Genomic DNA, 17,359 nt, shown 5'->3' on the forward strand with positions numbered 1-17,359 from the left:
TGCAATACTCGACTGGCCAGAAAAGAAATGTGCTATAATTCCCTTAAAATATAGTAAGAACAAACTCTCAGTTCATTTTTAGGACATTAAAATAGACAAGTCAACCAAATAATAACTGTTGATGAAAATCCTTTTATTATTGAGTGCAGAAAAATATCTATGCAGACCTTAGGGCTTGAGGCCAATTCATATGGCATTAGTGTCAACTGAGTATTTCTTGGGTGGCATGTTCCATAAATGTCAATTTGGTCAGGTCAGATGACTGTCACTATTTCTGAGCTCTATTTCTCTCTATCATCTTCCCTTATTGCATTTAATACCAATTATTAAATTATTGTGTTTTTCAAACACAAATTGATTGAGGCTAACCATCGTCATTAATAAATCATCAGGTCTAAGTCAGCAATTAAGTGCTCCGGGACAATGGCCACTGCAGAACATCCAAAACCAAGAGGAGTTGCAACATGTTCTTAAGATCAAAACACTTCTGACAGAACACGGTGGAAACACATTTCAGTTATATAATACTTCACAATTTAATGAACAGAAGCCTCAGACTAACATATCACTGTATCAAAATCACTACAGTATATTCGACTCCAATTTTTGAAGCAACAACCAATAAAGAAAAAAACATTCAAGAAGTTTTACATATTCCTGTAATTAGAACTAACTTATAATTTCTTAAAGTATCCTGAGAGGGCACTGATTATACTTCTCTGAAAAAATACATCCAGGGAAGGATGGTGTGTTACACGAAAACCTTGTGGACAAAGGATTCTGCCCTTTTTCTGGGTTAGTAACAGCCCAGTGATAGAAATAATCCTAGCAAGGCCAGGCGTGGTGGCTCAGGCCTGTAATCCCAGCACTTCAGGAGGCCAAGGCAGGCAGATCACGAGGTCAGGAGATTGAGACCATCCTGGCTAACACAATGAAATCCCGTCTCTACTAAAAATACAAAAAATTAGCCTGGCGAGGTGGTGGGGTCCTGTAGTCCCAGCTACTCGGGAGGCTGAGGCAGGAGAATGGCGTGAACCCAGGAGGCGGAGCTTACAGTGAGCAGAGACGGCGCTACTGCACTCCAGTCTGGGCGACAGAGCGAGACTGTGTCTCAAAAAAAGAGAAGAGAAGAAAAGAAAAGAAATAATCCTAGCCATGGTTTTAGAGGGTTTTGCACAGCATCATTTCTCTGTTCTTTATTTCTTTTTTTTTTTTTTTCTTTGAGACGGAGTCTTGCTCTGTCATCCAGGCTGGAGTGCAGTGGCCGGATCTCAGCTCACTGCAAGCTCCGCCTCCCGGGTTTACGCCATTCTCCTGCCTCAGCCTCCCGAGTAGCTGGGACTACAGGCGCCCGCCACCTCGCCCGGCTATTTTTTTTTTTTTTTTTAGTAGAGACGGGGTTTCACCGTGTTAGCCGGGATCGTCTCTCGATCTCCTGACCTCGTGATCCGCCCATCTCGGCCTCCCAAAGTGCTGGGATTACAGGCTTGAGCCACCGCGCCCGGCCTCTGTTCTTTATTTCTAAGACACAACCCTAAACTCCACAGAGCAAGCTCTAGGCGGGATTGTTTTCTGAAAGGCTGAATGCCCAGAGGGTCTGAAACCAACAGCACCAGCACAACAATCCCCATTCAGAGATTCATGGAACAGGGAACAGGGTGTCAACAGGCATTCCACGAAGAAGAAGAAGCATCCTGAGATCAAGTTTGGTGTCAAAATTCAACAGGTACCTTCATAACAGAACCTTATAGAAAAGTTTCTAATATGGTAATGATATACGAGGGGGCACCTGGCACTTCCCTCCCTCTGATACACACATAAACACATACCTGCTACCATCCTGGGAAACCCAGGTCGGGACTGCAACGCTGGGGGAACATGTCTAGCACAGAGCCTGACACTTAGGAGGTGAGAAGGACAGAAGGTATCTACTGCAGTCTAATGAGATCAGAGCAGCTGGCTTAGTATCTGATGCTTTAAGTGCTCCGTAAATCAAAATATGTGAATACAAAGCATCTGGTGGACTGGGGGTGAAGGTCGGAGAGTGTGAGAGAATGAAATGTTGCTCTGTCAATTCAGATCAGGAGCCTACTTCAGATCTGGGGATCCTGAAGCTGAGCAGAATGGTGGTATTAAGAAAGTGTTGCTGAATAAACGATGAAGGAAGCCTGGATCACCCAGTTTGCAAAACAGAGGCAAGCAGAGGAGGGAACAGTGATTCATATACACAGCTTTAAGAGGAGAACTTGGATAAATAATTAACAGATTGCTTTTCCTAAGCATTTACTCTACTACTCTCCGTCTGCTCAGAGGGGGCCTGCGATCCGGGAGCCACTCATTTCTTCTGCCTGTTCTGGGTCCCACCAACCAGAGCTGGGATCCTCGAAGCTAGTGAACTGCACTCCCATCCACCTCTCATCCCCGCCACCTCTTGACGGAGCCTCAGCTGAGCACAGGCACTAAGCCGGACTTAGGAGACAAAGGGACGGAAATTTCTTAGATTTAGAACTTGCGTCTATGTCATGTTTATAATAAATGTTAATTCTAAAAATATTTATGGGAACTGAACTTTTATAAGAATATTAATGCAAGTGTGAAATTGTTTGTTATTATGTTAGGAACTGAAAGACCCAGCCATAGACCTCAGCGAAAGTTCTAGCTTTGGAAACATGGCCAAATCACTCCCCATTCGGATTATCAGGACAGTAATATTACAGTCCCATCTACTCCACTGGGCTGACTGAAGGATGAAATGAGATTTCATGTTAAAGAGCTCTCTAAAAATTAAAGAACTATAAAAACACTGTTACTTTATTTTCAGTATTATCCAAGCACAGAAGGCCTAAAGTCATAGATGAATTAAGGTGTTCAGCAGACGTGCGGTTCACTCCATAGGTAAGCCTCTACAAGCACTACCCGAGCGGACACAAATGTGTAGCTGTGCTGCCAAGTACAGTAGCCACTGGCCACGTGTTGCTCCCAATATGGTGAATAAGCAACTATTATTTTAATTCTATTTTTAAAATGATTTTATCCTCTTATTATTTAACTCTGAGTAGCTTCAACAGCCACACATGGTGACAGGCCATCACAATGGGCAGTGCAGCCTGAGGTCACCGTAAAAGGAGATTTTAAGCTATAGCAAAATCAACTCATTTTGTTTTATAAAAATGTAATTCTAATGGTATTTGCTGTGAAAGCTTCTTAGTATAAAGGGTCTGTGCTGTGGATATAGCACATGACCAAGACAAGCGAAGGCTGGAGCGCCTACGCAACATCTACCAGTAACAACATTAACACTGTGGTTGTGTGTCCACATGTTTGTGAACAGATACCGTGATCCCACACCTTCACTGGAGATGAGGACACAAGACACACTGGCTGACACATCTATGGAAGTTATACCATCCATGAATCACTCTCATCTAGCTTTAACTTCAGAGTTATGTTTATAAAGCCACAGCAAACGCTAGCATAAGAACACCCATGGAGAGAGAGGGCAGGGCTGGACGGTGCAGCTAAGAGATGTAATCCTTACAGAGAAGGCGGCTGCCATTAGTAAGCTCATTAACCATGGGGTCACATATTTGAGCCTTATGTCCCCCTAATCAGATTTAAATTCCACATGAACACTCTGGATGTGATTCAAAGAGATGACTATGATGGAAACCTACTTAGGATGTCCAAGTTTCTGGTCCTTTCCAGACCGAGTTTATGGAAACAGCTTGAGCATAACTAGAAGGCAAACCATTTAAAATGAGGGAACAACATTGACCTATACTCGGGATTGCTCTGTTGGGAAAAGAAAACCACTTTAGTGATGAGCATCAGAATTTCAAGGATCTTACTTTTCTTCAGTGGGGGGGATGAGACACAATTCATTTTTACTTGCAAGTAAGGACCGTCTTTCTGAAGACGTCCTAATCTCCCATCTGTGCATTTCAGCTGTCTACGTGCAGGCCTTGTTGCTTCGTTAAGGTCTGGAATACACGCTGGGCCCCTTCTTCATTAGATTACTGTCCCTTTGCTCAAATCTGGCTTCTTTTCTGGCCACCTTATATGCACTGAGACTTCAGGCTCCCTTCCGGTTTATGCAGCGTCCTATAAAATTCTGTTCAATAATGTGTTCGCCTAGTTTCATTTCCTTCAAATCCATAAATTACAGTCTTTCATTTTATCCAGATGAGAATACCCCAGGCTTTCAATTTTGCTGTATGTTTAAAATTTTTTATAATAAAACACTGGAAGGAAAATGCCCCATGGAACCCATGTTTCCAGATTATTTTCAGGCAGGTCACAGCAGCAATTAATCTCTGGGTTTATTTACATTTCTGAATCCCGTCATGTTTATGAAAGATGTTCTCTGTGTTACGCTTCAGCCTATCTAACATTCACCCACGCAGCTTGTCCTGCTTCAAATTCATTCATATCATCTTACTGCCAAATGATCAAGTGTGTTGCTACTTTGTACTACGATAAGGATCGGAGATGGCTACTGGGTCATGACGATGGTTCTATTTATGCTGAAGGAGTTCCTGTTACTTTAAAAAGTTGTTTTTGTGTGTGGGCTTCTGTCTATCTTTTATCACAAAATTAGTCAAATGCATAAAGTTAGAAAATAGAAAAATCCTACCATTGAAACTCTCAGCTTTTACATGATGCTACGAAGGTTTGCTTCTCTTTATATATCACTCAGCTTCCTCTCTTGCTTTATACTTTAAAGGTTTCTAGAGTTGAGATCACTGCTAATTAGTGTCTTGTGCAACATTCTGACTGCCCTGCCAAAATTCTAGGCAAGTTGGGGCCTCTATCTTCCTTTATTGACTTTTTCACTCTTCAACAGAGACTGTTTCTAGATTAAAGAGATACTATTTCCTTTTTAAGAAGCATCCATGCAAATCCCTGAATGCAGTCTTTCCCCCAAAAATTAACCCTGAGGAAGATACACTGATATTCTTCCTTTTTAAATTAAGCAATCGTTTTCCTCTTCCCCATCTTGAAAAGGTATTCACTGTGCTGCTCACCTTCCAATAATAAAGTCTGAGTCATGAGCAAATCCCTTCCATTTTGCTACTTTCAGAGAGTTTTTATTTAAGCAAGTTTGCTTAAGTGGAGGTGTGGGGAGTGTTGGGGGCGTATATTACCCATTACTTCTTAAACTAGAAATTTTGACACAGCACGTCTGTCAGCAAATGAAACCAAAGTCAGATGCCATGTAGCTAAGTTTGTAATTATGAAAGACACTGTCGATTGTGTACCCAAAAAAGCCATTTTCCTCCCTCACCCTTGCTGGCAGCACCTCCCTAAGGAGGCTAAACACCAGATCCACCCTTTCTCCCACCCCTTGCAGCAAGGCATGGATGTGTACCCAAAGACTAGCCAATGGGAACTGAGGGGAAGTGTGCTGGGGGCGGGGCCTCTGGAAATGCTTCCCTTATAAACTGGCAGGCAAAGACAGCTGCAGCCATCCCTGCGGAGGGTGGGCGCTGTGGCTGAGGAGGAGCTGGTGCGTGGAGCTGAGGTGTGCTGCCCCGACTGTGAGGGGAGGCCCAGCAAGCCTGAGGGCGGCAGACACCACCCCTCTGTAGCCGTGCAGCTGGAGGTGCCTATGCCTTAGAACTTCGCAGTTTGTGAGAAAAGTAAACCCCTGACGTCTGTACCACTGATGGGCGTTCTGTTCCTTGCTGCCAAAGCATCCCAACTGGAGTAATAAAGCACTATCAACAAGGAATAAGAGGAAAGAAGGAGCCAGGAGAGGAGGGGAAGAGAAGAGCAGCTGCCACTTCTTAGTGCTTACTGTGCTGGGCACTGCGTGGGGCACCTAGCATCACATTTACATCAACAGTCCACTCAAGCAGGTACTTTTATTTCTACTTTACAAATGAGAAAACAAACCAGAGAGGCTAAGTCACTTATCTAAGGTTGCGCAGCAAGGACTGAGAGAGCTGGAATTCAAACTCAGGGCCGAGTGACTTCAGAGCCCACATGCGGAGCTCACAGTATGTGCTACACGGGGGTGTTTGCGCACACACCAATATTCATGGAGGAGGAACTATTCTGGTTACCACCTCGTGGGCTGGGGGTTCGAGGCACTGACCTTTTCGGCCTTCTGGTGGAAAATGGAGGACATGTCCAGCAAGGTGCTCCGCTCATCCAGGGCTGCCGCAAATGCCTTCCACTCCTGCTCCAGCTGACTCGCGATCTGCCTGATCTGCTGCGAGGCATAGTGGCCAGACTCCACCAGGCGATTGGCCACCGACATGATGCGGTTTATATTTACATACACGTTCTGCAAAGTGGGCAGGAAAAGAGGGCTCCTCAGGGGAGAGCAAATAAGAGTCTCCCTTCTAAGAAGCCCAGATACCACCTGCTGAAACACAGGCTTCTACCAGCAATCACACCTTTCCCAGGAGCATCACCTGATTTTATAATATTATACATATTTGCTCTCTAGATTTCCATAAACTTGAAGTATTGGTTTCCATTTCTATTTTTAAAACTGTAAAATTACAAATCAACTAGCTGAAAGGCATAATTGTTCAGCACAAAGCAATCAAATACACAAGTGGGTGCACACAAATATACTATTACTCACTTCTTGGCTTCAAGTACTGAACAGGGTCCAGATGGCAAGCTTGCTGCCAGGCAGTCACGGAGAACTGAGGGACCCAGCGCTCTGGGTTTTAACTAGAACCCAGAAACCCAAAAACATATACCTAGCAACCAAAGGCTATTTGTGTGAAAGCAAGCTCTCCTTTCTACATACGCCCAAGTCATTTTTTGGTGCCAACAGAAAATATTCTGTAAATAGATCCACCTTCTCTCAGGATTATGAACTGCAGTAAAAACACAACAATGCTATGCTCAAATTTTAAATAAAGCTTTTCTACTCTGTCAAAATTCCTCTCTTCGAGTCTATCAGTTTATTTCAAAAACAGGGATTTTTAAAACCCACCCTTTTTGCAGAACAAGCTCTCACTATGGAGTTTCCCTTTCCACCTCCAGGGTTCTTTAAGGCTCAGTATCACATTGTGTGGCGTGGTGGATGGTGGGGATTCAGACCTTCAGCAAATCTGCTGAAGTTGCTGTTGTTCATGTATTTATTATTTCTGTGCACTGTTACCACCTCACCCCTCCCCGTGGGTCCCCCAAAATCGTAGCTACATCTTTGGCTCTTCTCAGTGTTGCCCCAGTCTGATTTCCTGATCTATCCAAACTCCTCTACGTTTTCCCCCCTTCTCTCGCTTCTCACACAACCCCTCTGAGCCAATCTCCCACTGCCTCGAACAGGGACCTCACAACAGCCTCCTTCCTGTCCCTTGCTGCCTGCAGTCCCCCCAAGTCAGCGGCTGAAAGAACTCACTTGTTCATTCTTTCTTTGTATCTTCTTGAAATTCATCCTTTCCCTCTATTTCTGACCCAAACCAGAACTTGGTGGAGTTGCCTCTGTCTGGAATTAGAGCCACAGGACTCCAGCCTCAGGGTTACATCTCCGGGCTGCATCTGAAGGCTAGAATCAGCTAACAGACATCGCATGTCTGGAGTCGCAGAAAGAGGCTGCAACAGTCAAGCCATGCTCAGTGAGGTGACCTCTCTGGCTCGTGTGGCATTAATGCTCTAACTGGTATCCGGTAAATTAAAAGCAAGGCCTCCCATTCCCAAGTGCATTCTTTCTCTCTTTTCCTCCCTCCTAGTAAAGTGACAAGAAACTAGATTTGCTAATTTTGCTTTCTCTATATCCTTAAAAGAGAAAAAGCCAGTCCAACAGGTCTGTTAGAAAAAGGACAAGATGCGCTCTGTTAGGATCTGGAGAAGAGAAGTCCCTTTGGATGGCTCTGTTGTGACAACCACTGACCCTACTCAGCCATATCTAGGTGGTTACAGCTTCCTGTATTACTTTTATAGAAAAACAGGTTTTACTAGTCTATGTATGATGCTTTTTCCATCTCTCCATCACTTCTAGCACACATAAATCTACAGCCTGGACATAAATATGGCAATGAGAAATTCCCTAAATTAAAAGTACCTACACCTACATTCTTATCATCATAGTTTTTAAAAATATCTGTTATAGTACAACGTGCATAATTGTTGGTATCCCTTAATATGCTTTCTTTAAAAGCTGTTAACTTGGCATAATGGTATTTAGTATCCTTATTTTGTCAGAAATTATTCAAAACACTACAGCGAGCAGAAGGGGCTGAAGGTTAAATACCCTTGCCCTGCATTACTAAATGTCACAGATACTAGGGATTCGTGGAGGTATTCAACACAAGGAGTAGGCCTGGTCCAGAAAGCTCCTCAGCAGGTGTCACCATCACAGCACCGAGCTACCCACATGCATTGTATTACAAGTTTGACTTAGAAAAGTAACAGAAATATATTGTAGAAAATTAGAAAATATACTCAAACTCCCCCCCAAAAAATAGCTGTAACTCATACTTTTAAGTTTCTCACCTGCTTTAAGTGCATCTTTAATTATATTGATAACATCACTGGTAAGAATTAACATTTATACAGTACTTACTCCGTGTCAAGCAATATGTTTTGTATTTTACCTATACATGTAACACCATGGAAGGCAGGTATTACCCCCAGTTTACAGACTAGGAAACTAAGGCTCAAAGAGGTTAAACAGCCTTCCCAAGGTCACACGGCAAATAAGAAACTCAGAATTAAAAGCCTCTACGTCCGCAACCCATTTTCCTGTCTTCTACACTATGGTTCCCACTCCCTTGAGTCCTAAATCTGCCACTAATAAAGGTGAAGAAAGGGGGAAGAGAGAATATATTTTTCTGTTCATTTCTAGCACATATTTTAGTATTTCTAGTTTTTAAAGTATGTGGCATGACTGAATGGTCTCTTGCCAAAAGTTTCAGAAAATTCTAAAAAAACTGACAGCAATTTTTTACAAAGAAATTTTTATCTATGCCCAGGTTTGATGATTCAAACCAGAAATTCTCTTACTTTAAATTCTAGAACAGATGTAAAACTTTCTGGCGGCATTTATTGCTAAAAATTATACTGTAAAATCTTATCTTTGAAACTACCTAAATTATAGCACCTAGTTGACTATATTTTAATTAAATGGCATCTTACTGAATTAACTTAAACAAAAACCCTGTCTTCATATTACTTTATTTGTATTTTTGTTTTTGAGACAAGGTCTTGCTCTGTCACCCAAGCTGGAATGCAGTGGCGTGATCATAACTCACTGTTGCCTGCAACTCCTGGGCTCAAGTGATCCTCCAGCCTCAGCCTCCTAAATAGCTGGGACTACAGGCGTGCACCACCACACCTGGCTAATTTTTTATTTTTATTTTATTTTATTTTTAGAGATGGGGTCTTGCTGTGTTGCCCAGGCTGGTTCATATTGCTTTAATGCTCTACAACAAACGTTACAAGGTTTAAGAGTGGATAATCCTCACAAGGCTGGCTTAACGTCCAAACCAAAACTCTTTGTCCCTGAAGAGGAAATTTCTAGAAGCTTCACAGACTACAGAATCAAGCAAATGTCCTATAGAACATACAGTTTTAGTAATATTAACTATAAAACTGTAACAGAAGTGCTACTCAAAATTCAGTGTTTTGGTTTGGTTTTGGTTTCTGTGATGTAGTCCTACAGTCGCCCCCTATCTGGCCTCTAAGATCCTGATGGAGTCACGACAGCCAAGAGTAGCAGACGCAACAACCTTAAAGAGGGCCAGGGGATCCCAGGGAAGGCTAAGGGCCAGACCCCAGTACTCCAGCTCAGCTCGGAAGGAAATCTCATGCCTCAGAACTAGCGAGTGCCCTGAGGTCAGCAGTGGGTAACAGCAGCCAGCAAACTGACAGCGCTCCGTCCATGGGACCCATTGTGCCTCCCAGCAGCTTTGCTGGGGCCCCCATGGGCTCCTATGAGGCGGAGCACAGGAGCCGGCATCCGAAGTGTCTGTGGTGAACTAGCCAAGTCATTGGTTCAAGTTTCACTGGTTCATCTGTTTGCTTGTTTTCATTTTTGTTTAAAACTTAAAATGTGGGATACTGAGACAATGGAACCCTAGGGAACACCCTGCATGTGAAGGTCAGCTGCTACAATCAACAGCCACTCTGAGGGCCCCTTGAGAGCCCAGCCCAGCATCTGCCAAATGCCTCCCATTTGCTAGAACACTGTCACGTGGCAGGGTCCAGCTGTTCCGAGTGTCTTACCATACAGTTCATGGCGAAGTGATTGTGCTGCGTCTGGAGCTCCATGGCATGAGGGTGGCTGGTCCCAATCTCCGTGTAGCTGTTTAGAAACAGGCCTTTGTTGTGTGTGATCCAGTCAAACATCTACCGGAAGGAAAAAGACAACCTGGAATCACTCCAGAAAGAGAAACTGCTGCACAGGCCCATAGATGGCGCAGTACCAAGAAAGGGCAACTTCCTTCCCTGGACAACTTCAAGTGCTGTCTGACTCTCTCAGAAGAGTCTTTACTTCCGAGAACAAGTCAGCAGTTCTGAACTTGCAGGACCTACCAGAAAATCTTATCTGATGTGTTCCTCTTACAGAGAAGGAATTAAGAAGCAGATAAGTAAAGAGAGTTACTCTAATCCCCTGGGCTAATTAAAAACTCTGATCCTCTGACTCCCGGTCCTGTCTCCCTGCCACGCTGAACTACTTAATTTGCCACCATGAGCTTCAATTAAAGACCTGTTAGGGTGAAATTAGCAACTTATGGGTCTTTGGATGGGTTCTGCTGTGCCCACAGGTTACTGACAGAAACATCAATGACTAAAAGATGACACTGTTTAATCAAGAAGTACATAGACACCTGTGCAGATTACAAACCCATAAAATTTACTGTAAAAATAAAACAGGCAGGAAAAACTAACAATAGCATCTCCCTTAAGGTACAATACAGATGTTACCTGGACAAGGATGTCAATTAAGACATTTGCAAATGAAAACATTTAAGAAAATATAGATGACTGTCATCAATTAGCATTGCTACCATGACTTGAACCAGAATCCCAGGGACAGTAGCCTGTTTTTCTAGTAATTGAAAGGAAGGTATTCCAGTGTCTTAGACAAGGTGCTACTTAAAACAAAAGAACACTGGCAGATATGTTAAAAGCTTTGGTAACAAAAACACCGGATTGTCACCTTTCGAAAAGTCCTTTCACATCCAAGAATTCTAACGTGGATTTTTACTTTACAAAATATTCTCCTGTCCATGTAATATAAAATTCAGTGAGCTCAAATAAAACTCAATGATTAATTCACCCTTGTTCATGGCTTGCAACACATACCTATGAATAAGTGCCCAGTTTTCACATTGCTAAGATTCAATTAGCCAGTAATTGATAAGGATTCACTTTGACCAGTTGGTCTGCCTGGCGCATAAGAATAAAGCATAAGACTAGAGGTCATTACTGACTATATTACCCAGAAACTGTTATTTTTAACACATTACTTGTCTTGATTTTAAAAACATACTCAATAGATTGGAACGGTGTTCTGTCAATAACATAACCCTGTGAAATTTTCACTTTTTTTTCTTTTTTTTTTTTTTTAAGACAGAGTCTCACTCTGTCGCCCAGGCTGAAATGCAGTGGCACGATCTTGGCTCACTGCAACCTCTGCCTCATGGGTTCAAGGGATTCTCCTGCCTCAGCCTCCTGAGTAGCTGGGATTACAGGGGCGTGCCACCACACCCAGCTAATTTTTGTGTTTTTAGTAGAGACGGGGTTTCACTATGTTGGCCAGACTGGTCTCAAACTCTTGACCTCAGCTAATCAGCCCACCTCGGCCTCCCAAAGGGCTGGGATTACAGGCGTGAGCCACCAAGCATGGCCGAAATGTTCACTCTTTTAAGTGAAAATACCATTCCTATCTTACAGGCATCCTAGACCAAAGCATAAGTAATTTGAACTCAAATTTTCTAAAACAGCACTGTATTGCGCAGTAAGTAAAACTGGAAAACAGATTTCAGTGCCATTTCTGAAATGACCCTCACTGGTTTAGAGCACACACGGTGAGCGTAGCCTTACCATTCTCCACCTTTTCTCTTTCCTTCCACCCGAACCCACCAGCACTGGCTTCCCCCATGTCCATTGAGGCATTAGCCTCCCCGTCTTTACCTTCTCAGCATCCTGTTCAAACAGCCTCAGCTGGAAGCACTGGTCCAGCTTCAGCTTCCTCACATGCCACATCTGGTGCAGATGCTGCCGTGTCGAGTGCAGCCGGTCCAGCATGGTGGACACCTTGGGCAAGAGGTTCTGCAGGTCCGCATTGCCTGAGCCTGAGTTCTTTTTGGGAAAGCTTTCACTGCTCTGTATCCTCTGAAGCAGCTTCTGTCCCTCCAAATCCAGGTCCTCGATGGGGGCCTTAATCACCTTCTTCTTCAGCTGAGAATGTTCCTCGATCATATTCCGAGCCCCCTCTAAATCCTGAGGCAGCTCCTTCTTAGCTAGGATGTCCTGAAGTTCCTCCAGCCGAGACAGCATATGGGTTGCATTGCTAATGTAGTCTTCAAAAGCAACTCTGATTTCAATCCATTCTTCATGGTTGTATTCCAGGCAGCCATCAAACTCAGGAGTTAGCTGAGAAGGATCAACTACTTTGGTAAGGCCTTCTAAAGAGACCATATTTGTCTTAAGGGAAAAAAAATCACGTATGAGAAGATGAACCAATTTTATATAGTTTTAACATAATGCAATTTGCAATGCTCAGTCACAGGTTTTCAAAGTTAATCTATTTATAGAAAACAACATACCTGGTTCTGGCCCCATAAAAATAAAGTAGATGAAAGAAGCATTATCAGTACAATGAAAGACAAATCCATTATAGCAACACATGTATGTCAGTTGGAATACCTAAAACTGTAGAATGGTGTATTTCATGAGAGCTAAAGAAATGAGATTTCTTTCCAAGAAGGTGGAGATTAACCCACTATAACAGACACATTAAACCAGGAAACAGGTTAAATTGCAAGTTCAGAGCAAACAATGCAGAAATTTCACTTACATCAATGCATTCTTCTACCCATTCTTTTTCATCCAAGCCAGAAACTCTGTGGAGGTTTTCTACTACTTGCTATTACACAAACGTCTTGCACATGGGCATCAAAACCCTTTTAAGCACAACGTCACTCTAAATTCAATTACGTGTGGGCTGCCTATTAAATGACGAATGCTGCTCCAACCAGACCACCCTGTCATTCATCTTGCCTAAGCCTAACCCCACTGCCCATCAAATAAGAGATGATGGGATATGAATGAGTTTATAAAAATTTAGAAAATATTCAGGAGGTGGCAAGAAAGCTGGCAGAGGCTCATTTGACAGAGCTAAGGACAGAGGCAATGCTTTATTCATTGCAATAATCTGCTGTGATTCTGAACAGTCCTAGAGTTGTATATAATCTGTACTACACTGCAATTTAACAGTGACAAAATTTTAGTCAATTACAATCTAAGCAAAAATCTTTATATATTATTTTTATTATTATTTGAGATGGAGTCTTGCTCTGTCACCCAGGCTGGCGTGCAGTGGTGCGATCTCAACTCACTGCAACCTATGCCTCCCAGGTTCAAGCGATCTGCCTCAGCCTCCTGAGTAGCTGGGACTACAGGTGCCCACCACCACGCCAGGCTAATTTTTTTGTATTTTTAGTAGAGATGGGGTTTCACCATGTTGGTCACACTGGTCTGGAACTCCTGACCTCAAATGATCCACCCACCTCAGCCTCTCAAAGTGCTGGGATTACAGGCATGAGCCATCACGTCCAGCCTTTTATTTAAAAAAAAAAAAAAAAAAGACAGGGTCTTGCTCTGTTTTCCAGACTGGAGTAGAGTATGGCGATCACTGCACACTGTAAAGCTTGAGACAGAGTTTTGCTCTTGTTGCCCATGCTAGAGTGCAGTGGCGCAACCTCATCTCACTGCAACCTCTGCCTTCCGATTTCAAGCGATTCTCCTGCCTCAGTCTCCCGAGTAGCTGGGATTACAGGTGACTGCCACCACGCCCAGCGTATTTTTGTATTTTTAGTAGAGACGGGGTTTCACCATGTTGGCCAGGTTGTCTGGAACTCCTGACCTTGTGATCCGCCCGCCTTGGCCTCCCAAAGTGCTGGGATTACAGGTGTGAGCCACCGCGCCTGGTCACACCTGGCTAATTTTTAAAACAAAATATAGAGACAGGCTCTTGCTAACCTTCTCAGGCTGGGCTCGAACTCCCAGCCTCAAGCAGTCCTCCTCCCTTAGCCTCTCAAAGTGTTGGGATCATAGGCATGAGCCACTGTGCCTGGCCTGAGCAAGAAATCTTAACCTCACCTTATTATAGTGTGAAGCAGATTAATATTAATATGCCTCAAGGAAAACATGGGGGAGGGGGGATGATTAAATGCAAAGACAAAGGTGAAGGAGAAAGAGTTGTGACCTAGAACCAAAAGAGAAAACAAAGAAGGGCTGGTTTGGCATGCTGGTTGGCAAAAGAAACAGCAGAAGGCAGCAGAGCTAGAAAGAGGGATGACTCCGGATCCAGCACTTCTGCCTACAATCCTACCACAGGCCCATTCCTCTCTCGTTTGCTGGACATTTTTTTTTTTTTTTTTTTGGAGACAGAGTCTTGTTCTATTGCCCAGGCTGGAGTGCAGTGGCACAATCTCGGCTCACTCAAGCTCTGCCTCCTGGGTTCACGCCATTCTCCTATCTCAGTCTCCCAAGTAGCTGGGACTACAAGCGCCCACCACCACGCCCGGCTAATTTTTTGTATTATTAGTAGAGACAGGGTTTCACTGTGTTAGCCAGGATGGTCTTGGTCTCCTGACCTCGTGATCCACCCGCCTCAGCCTCCCAAAGTGCTGGGATTATAGGCATGAGCCACCATACCCGGCCCTGCTGAACTTTTAATAATATCCACAGAGGCAATCACTGGCGGGGACAGAGAGAGGCTGGTAACAGTGTAACAAGTTCCAAAGAAAAAATGGTGCCTTTAAGAATCCAGAGGGAGAGATCAAAACTAGACTGGAAAAACCTGTATGAATTGTATTGCCAGACCATTATTTTTACTTAAAACACTTACAATTAAATACAATGCACTTTCAATTCTGCATCAAGAAAATAATTAATGCCCAATAAACTGTCCTCCAAAATGATTTCCTATTCTCTGCGAAGAAAAAGGCTTGCTGGGTTCATCTTTCTGATGGAGTGTGGTAAACCTCCTGAGTAGTTTCAAATTTAAAACTAAGTTCAGATTTCGGATAGAAAAGTGAGCACTATGGAAAGAATTAAAAAATCCAAGTAATATACCTGTGCAAACACTTTGAAAAGTATAGCATTATAACCTAAAGATTAAGTATTAACACTGTCTGATGTTTAATATTATTACTACTGTTTACCTTAAAATATATGAATACATCCACTGAAACCTAACATTTGAGCAGATTTGCCAGAGGAAGCGTTCAACCAAAAATCATAGCTTCTTATTAGAAAATATTAAAATCTTATTCCAAATGGAGCAAGAACCAAGTTTCAAGCCGGCAGGAAGACTTTCCTCCCATAATCACCTCATTAAACTAACTGCACCGAAGGCCTTGTCAGAACCTTGGTAGCTTAAGGAGAGGAGGTTACAGTGGGAAGGAAAATAATTAGTGGGCTGAGGGTTTTGTTTTGTTTTTACCACTGATAGATGGCAATCTTCCATGCCTAACTGAATTCAGGACTCTGCGCAGTTTTTAACACACTATCTCCATTTTCAGAAATCAGAGGCCTAATACGTGCATTCTCTCCATTATCCATGACAGGTTGAGACTTAGGGACTCTGAAGTTGCGCATTTATCCCTAACATTCCCTCATCTCCAGGGCTGAGGCAAGGAGAATGAATCTGTAACCATGCAAAGCCACTGTGCTGCCTGGTAAAGCTGTTTGTCAAGTGAAATCCAAGGCAGCAAGCAAGCTTCTCTGCCAAGGCCTCACAACTCAACAGCCCATCACCCAATCCAAGGGAACTGAAACCTAAGTCCATGTGGGTAAAACAGTTCACTTGGATAATGAACGTAGCTCTGTCGTTTCATGCAATAACTAATTTTACGTATCATGTGTTCGTAAGATATGCAGCTCCTGTTTAATATGCGGTTTAAAAAAAAATCATTAGCCTCAAGAGCTTTTAGTAAACCACACCAACTTGTTTAGTGGGTCTAGCCACACAGGGGAAGTTACCTCAAACTCAAATTTAGAACTGCCAAAATTAGTCCTCTGTTTCTGCCAGAAGTTGTCTGGCTTGATGATCAGGGCCACGTGGATGCAGCAGGGGAAGGACTCCTGCAGGATCTTCAGCAGGGGCTTGATGGAGTCCCACTTGGACCCACGCATGTCCACGATCACCGTGAAGCCGCGCTTGCAGACCTCCTCGCTGCGGAGAAAGAAAACATGGCTGAAGACGGGTTGCATCTCTTGCCACTCTGTCTGCTCAGAGTCCCACTGGGTGCCACAGACCCAGCTTCCCTCTCCTGCCAGACATGCACACTATGCTCAGCTCCTTCCTGTCCCTCCCTTGTACCATAAAGGAAGAGACTCAGGCTACACACGCTTCATGTTCAACCTGCAAAACCTGTTAAGATGTCAATTTTTTATTAATGGTTTTGCATCTTGTCTTCTTTTCAGGAAAACAACGGTCACCGTGCCCATTTCTCTTGACCTTGGTGCATTAACTGATTACATGAACTCCTCCAGTCACTCCGGCGGGCAAAGGTCTCCAGGAGCATCAGGCAGGTACAAAACCCTGACAGCCTGCGAAACCCAGACTCAGGACAGTCTGAGACCTATGGACAGCAGTTACCCCAGGACTCCCAGCACCCCAGGTGCTGAAAATGATCCCCCACCAGCATGGCTGGCAATGGTGAGAGCTTTCCTATGTTCCATTTTATTCCCTTTACCCTATCCCTGGCCTTGAAGCTGTCTCAGTGGTTTTCCAAACCCTCCACCCGTCCCTGGGAGTTCTTGGCACCCTTCTGACAGGCTCTGTGGTTTTAATCTAGTTCCACAACTGCACTAAGCCTTTATCCGGTAGCAATGCTGGCTAACACTGCTGGCCTCTGACACACATCAAGGCAGTGCAAGGAGTCACTATACTCTTCCTCTCCACATTATTGCACTTAAAAAAAAAAAAAAAAAGTGCCAGCTTCTAATTTTATTAAATCTCAACTACTTGCAACTACTGGCTACATGGAAAACACATAAAATGCAAATCTGCAATAAAGAATGAGCAACAAGAGTCAAGGTGTCCTTAAAAACAGGTGAAAAAAAATACTCAGTCTCACTTGGTTACAACTTCAGTGATACAAGTTTCCAAATGGCCCTACAGCTAAGGAACAACGGCAACCCTCACTGTTACTTACAG

The 17,359-nt window shown here is 43.5% G+C and overlaps 1 protein-coding gene across 6 annotated transcripts in view; it reads right to left on the bottom strand.

Moving 5' to 3' along the window:
* The window catches only part of LOC105492335 (trio Rho guanine nucleotide exchange factor), a 368,213-nt gene that overhangs the window by 205,381 nt on the left and 145,473 nt on the right, over positions 1-17,359 (bottom strand). For all 6 annotated transcript variants that reach the window (XM_071099091.1, XM_071099090.1, XM_071099092.1 and 3 more), the window contains exons 4-7: positions 16,180-16,372; positions 12,103-12,615; positions 10,189-10,311; positions 6,098-6,289 (exon numbers count right to left, since the gene is read on the bottom strand). In XM_071099091.1, the coding sequence (XP_070955192.1) occupies positions 6,098-6,289; positions 10,189-10,311; positions 12,103-12,615; positions 16,180-16,372 (1,021 nt within the window). The remainder of the gene's footprint in view (positions 1-6,097; positions 6,290-10,188; positions 10,312-12,102; positions 12,616-16,179; positions 16,373-17,359) is intronic.

This window comes from Macaca nemestrina, chromosome 6 (genome assembly GCF_043159975.1).
Source record: "Macaca nemestrina isolate mMacNem1 chromosome 6, mMacNem.hap1, whole genome shotgun sequence".
Lineage (NCBI taxonomy): Eukaryota > Metazoa > Chordata > Mammalia > Primates > Cercopithecidae > Macaca > Macaca nemestrina.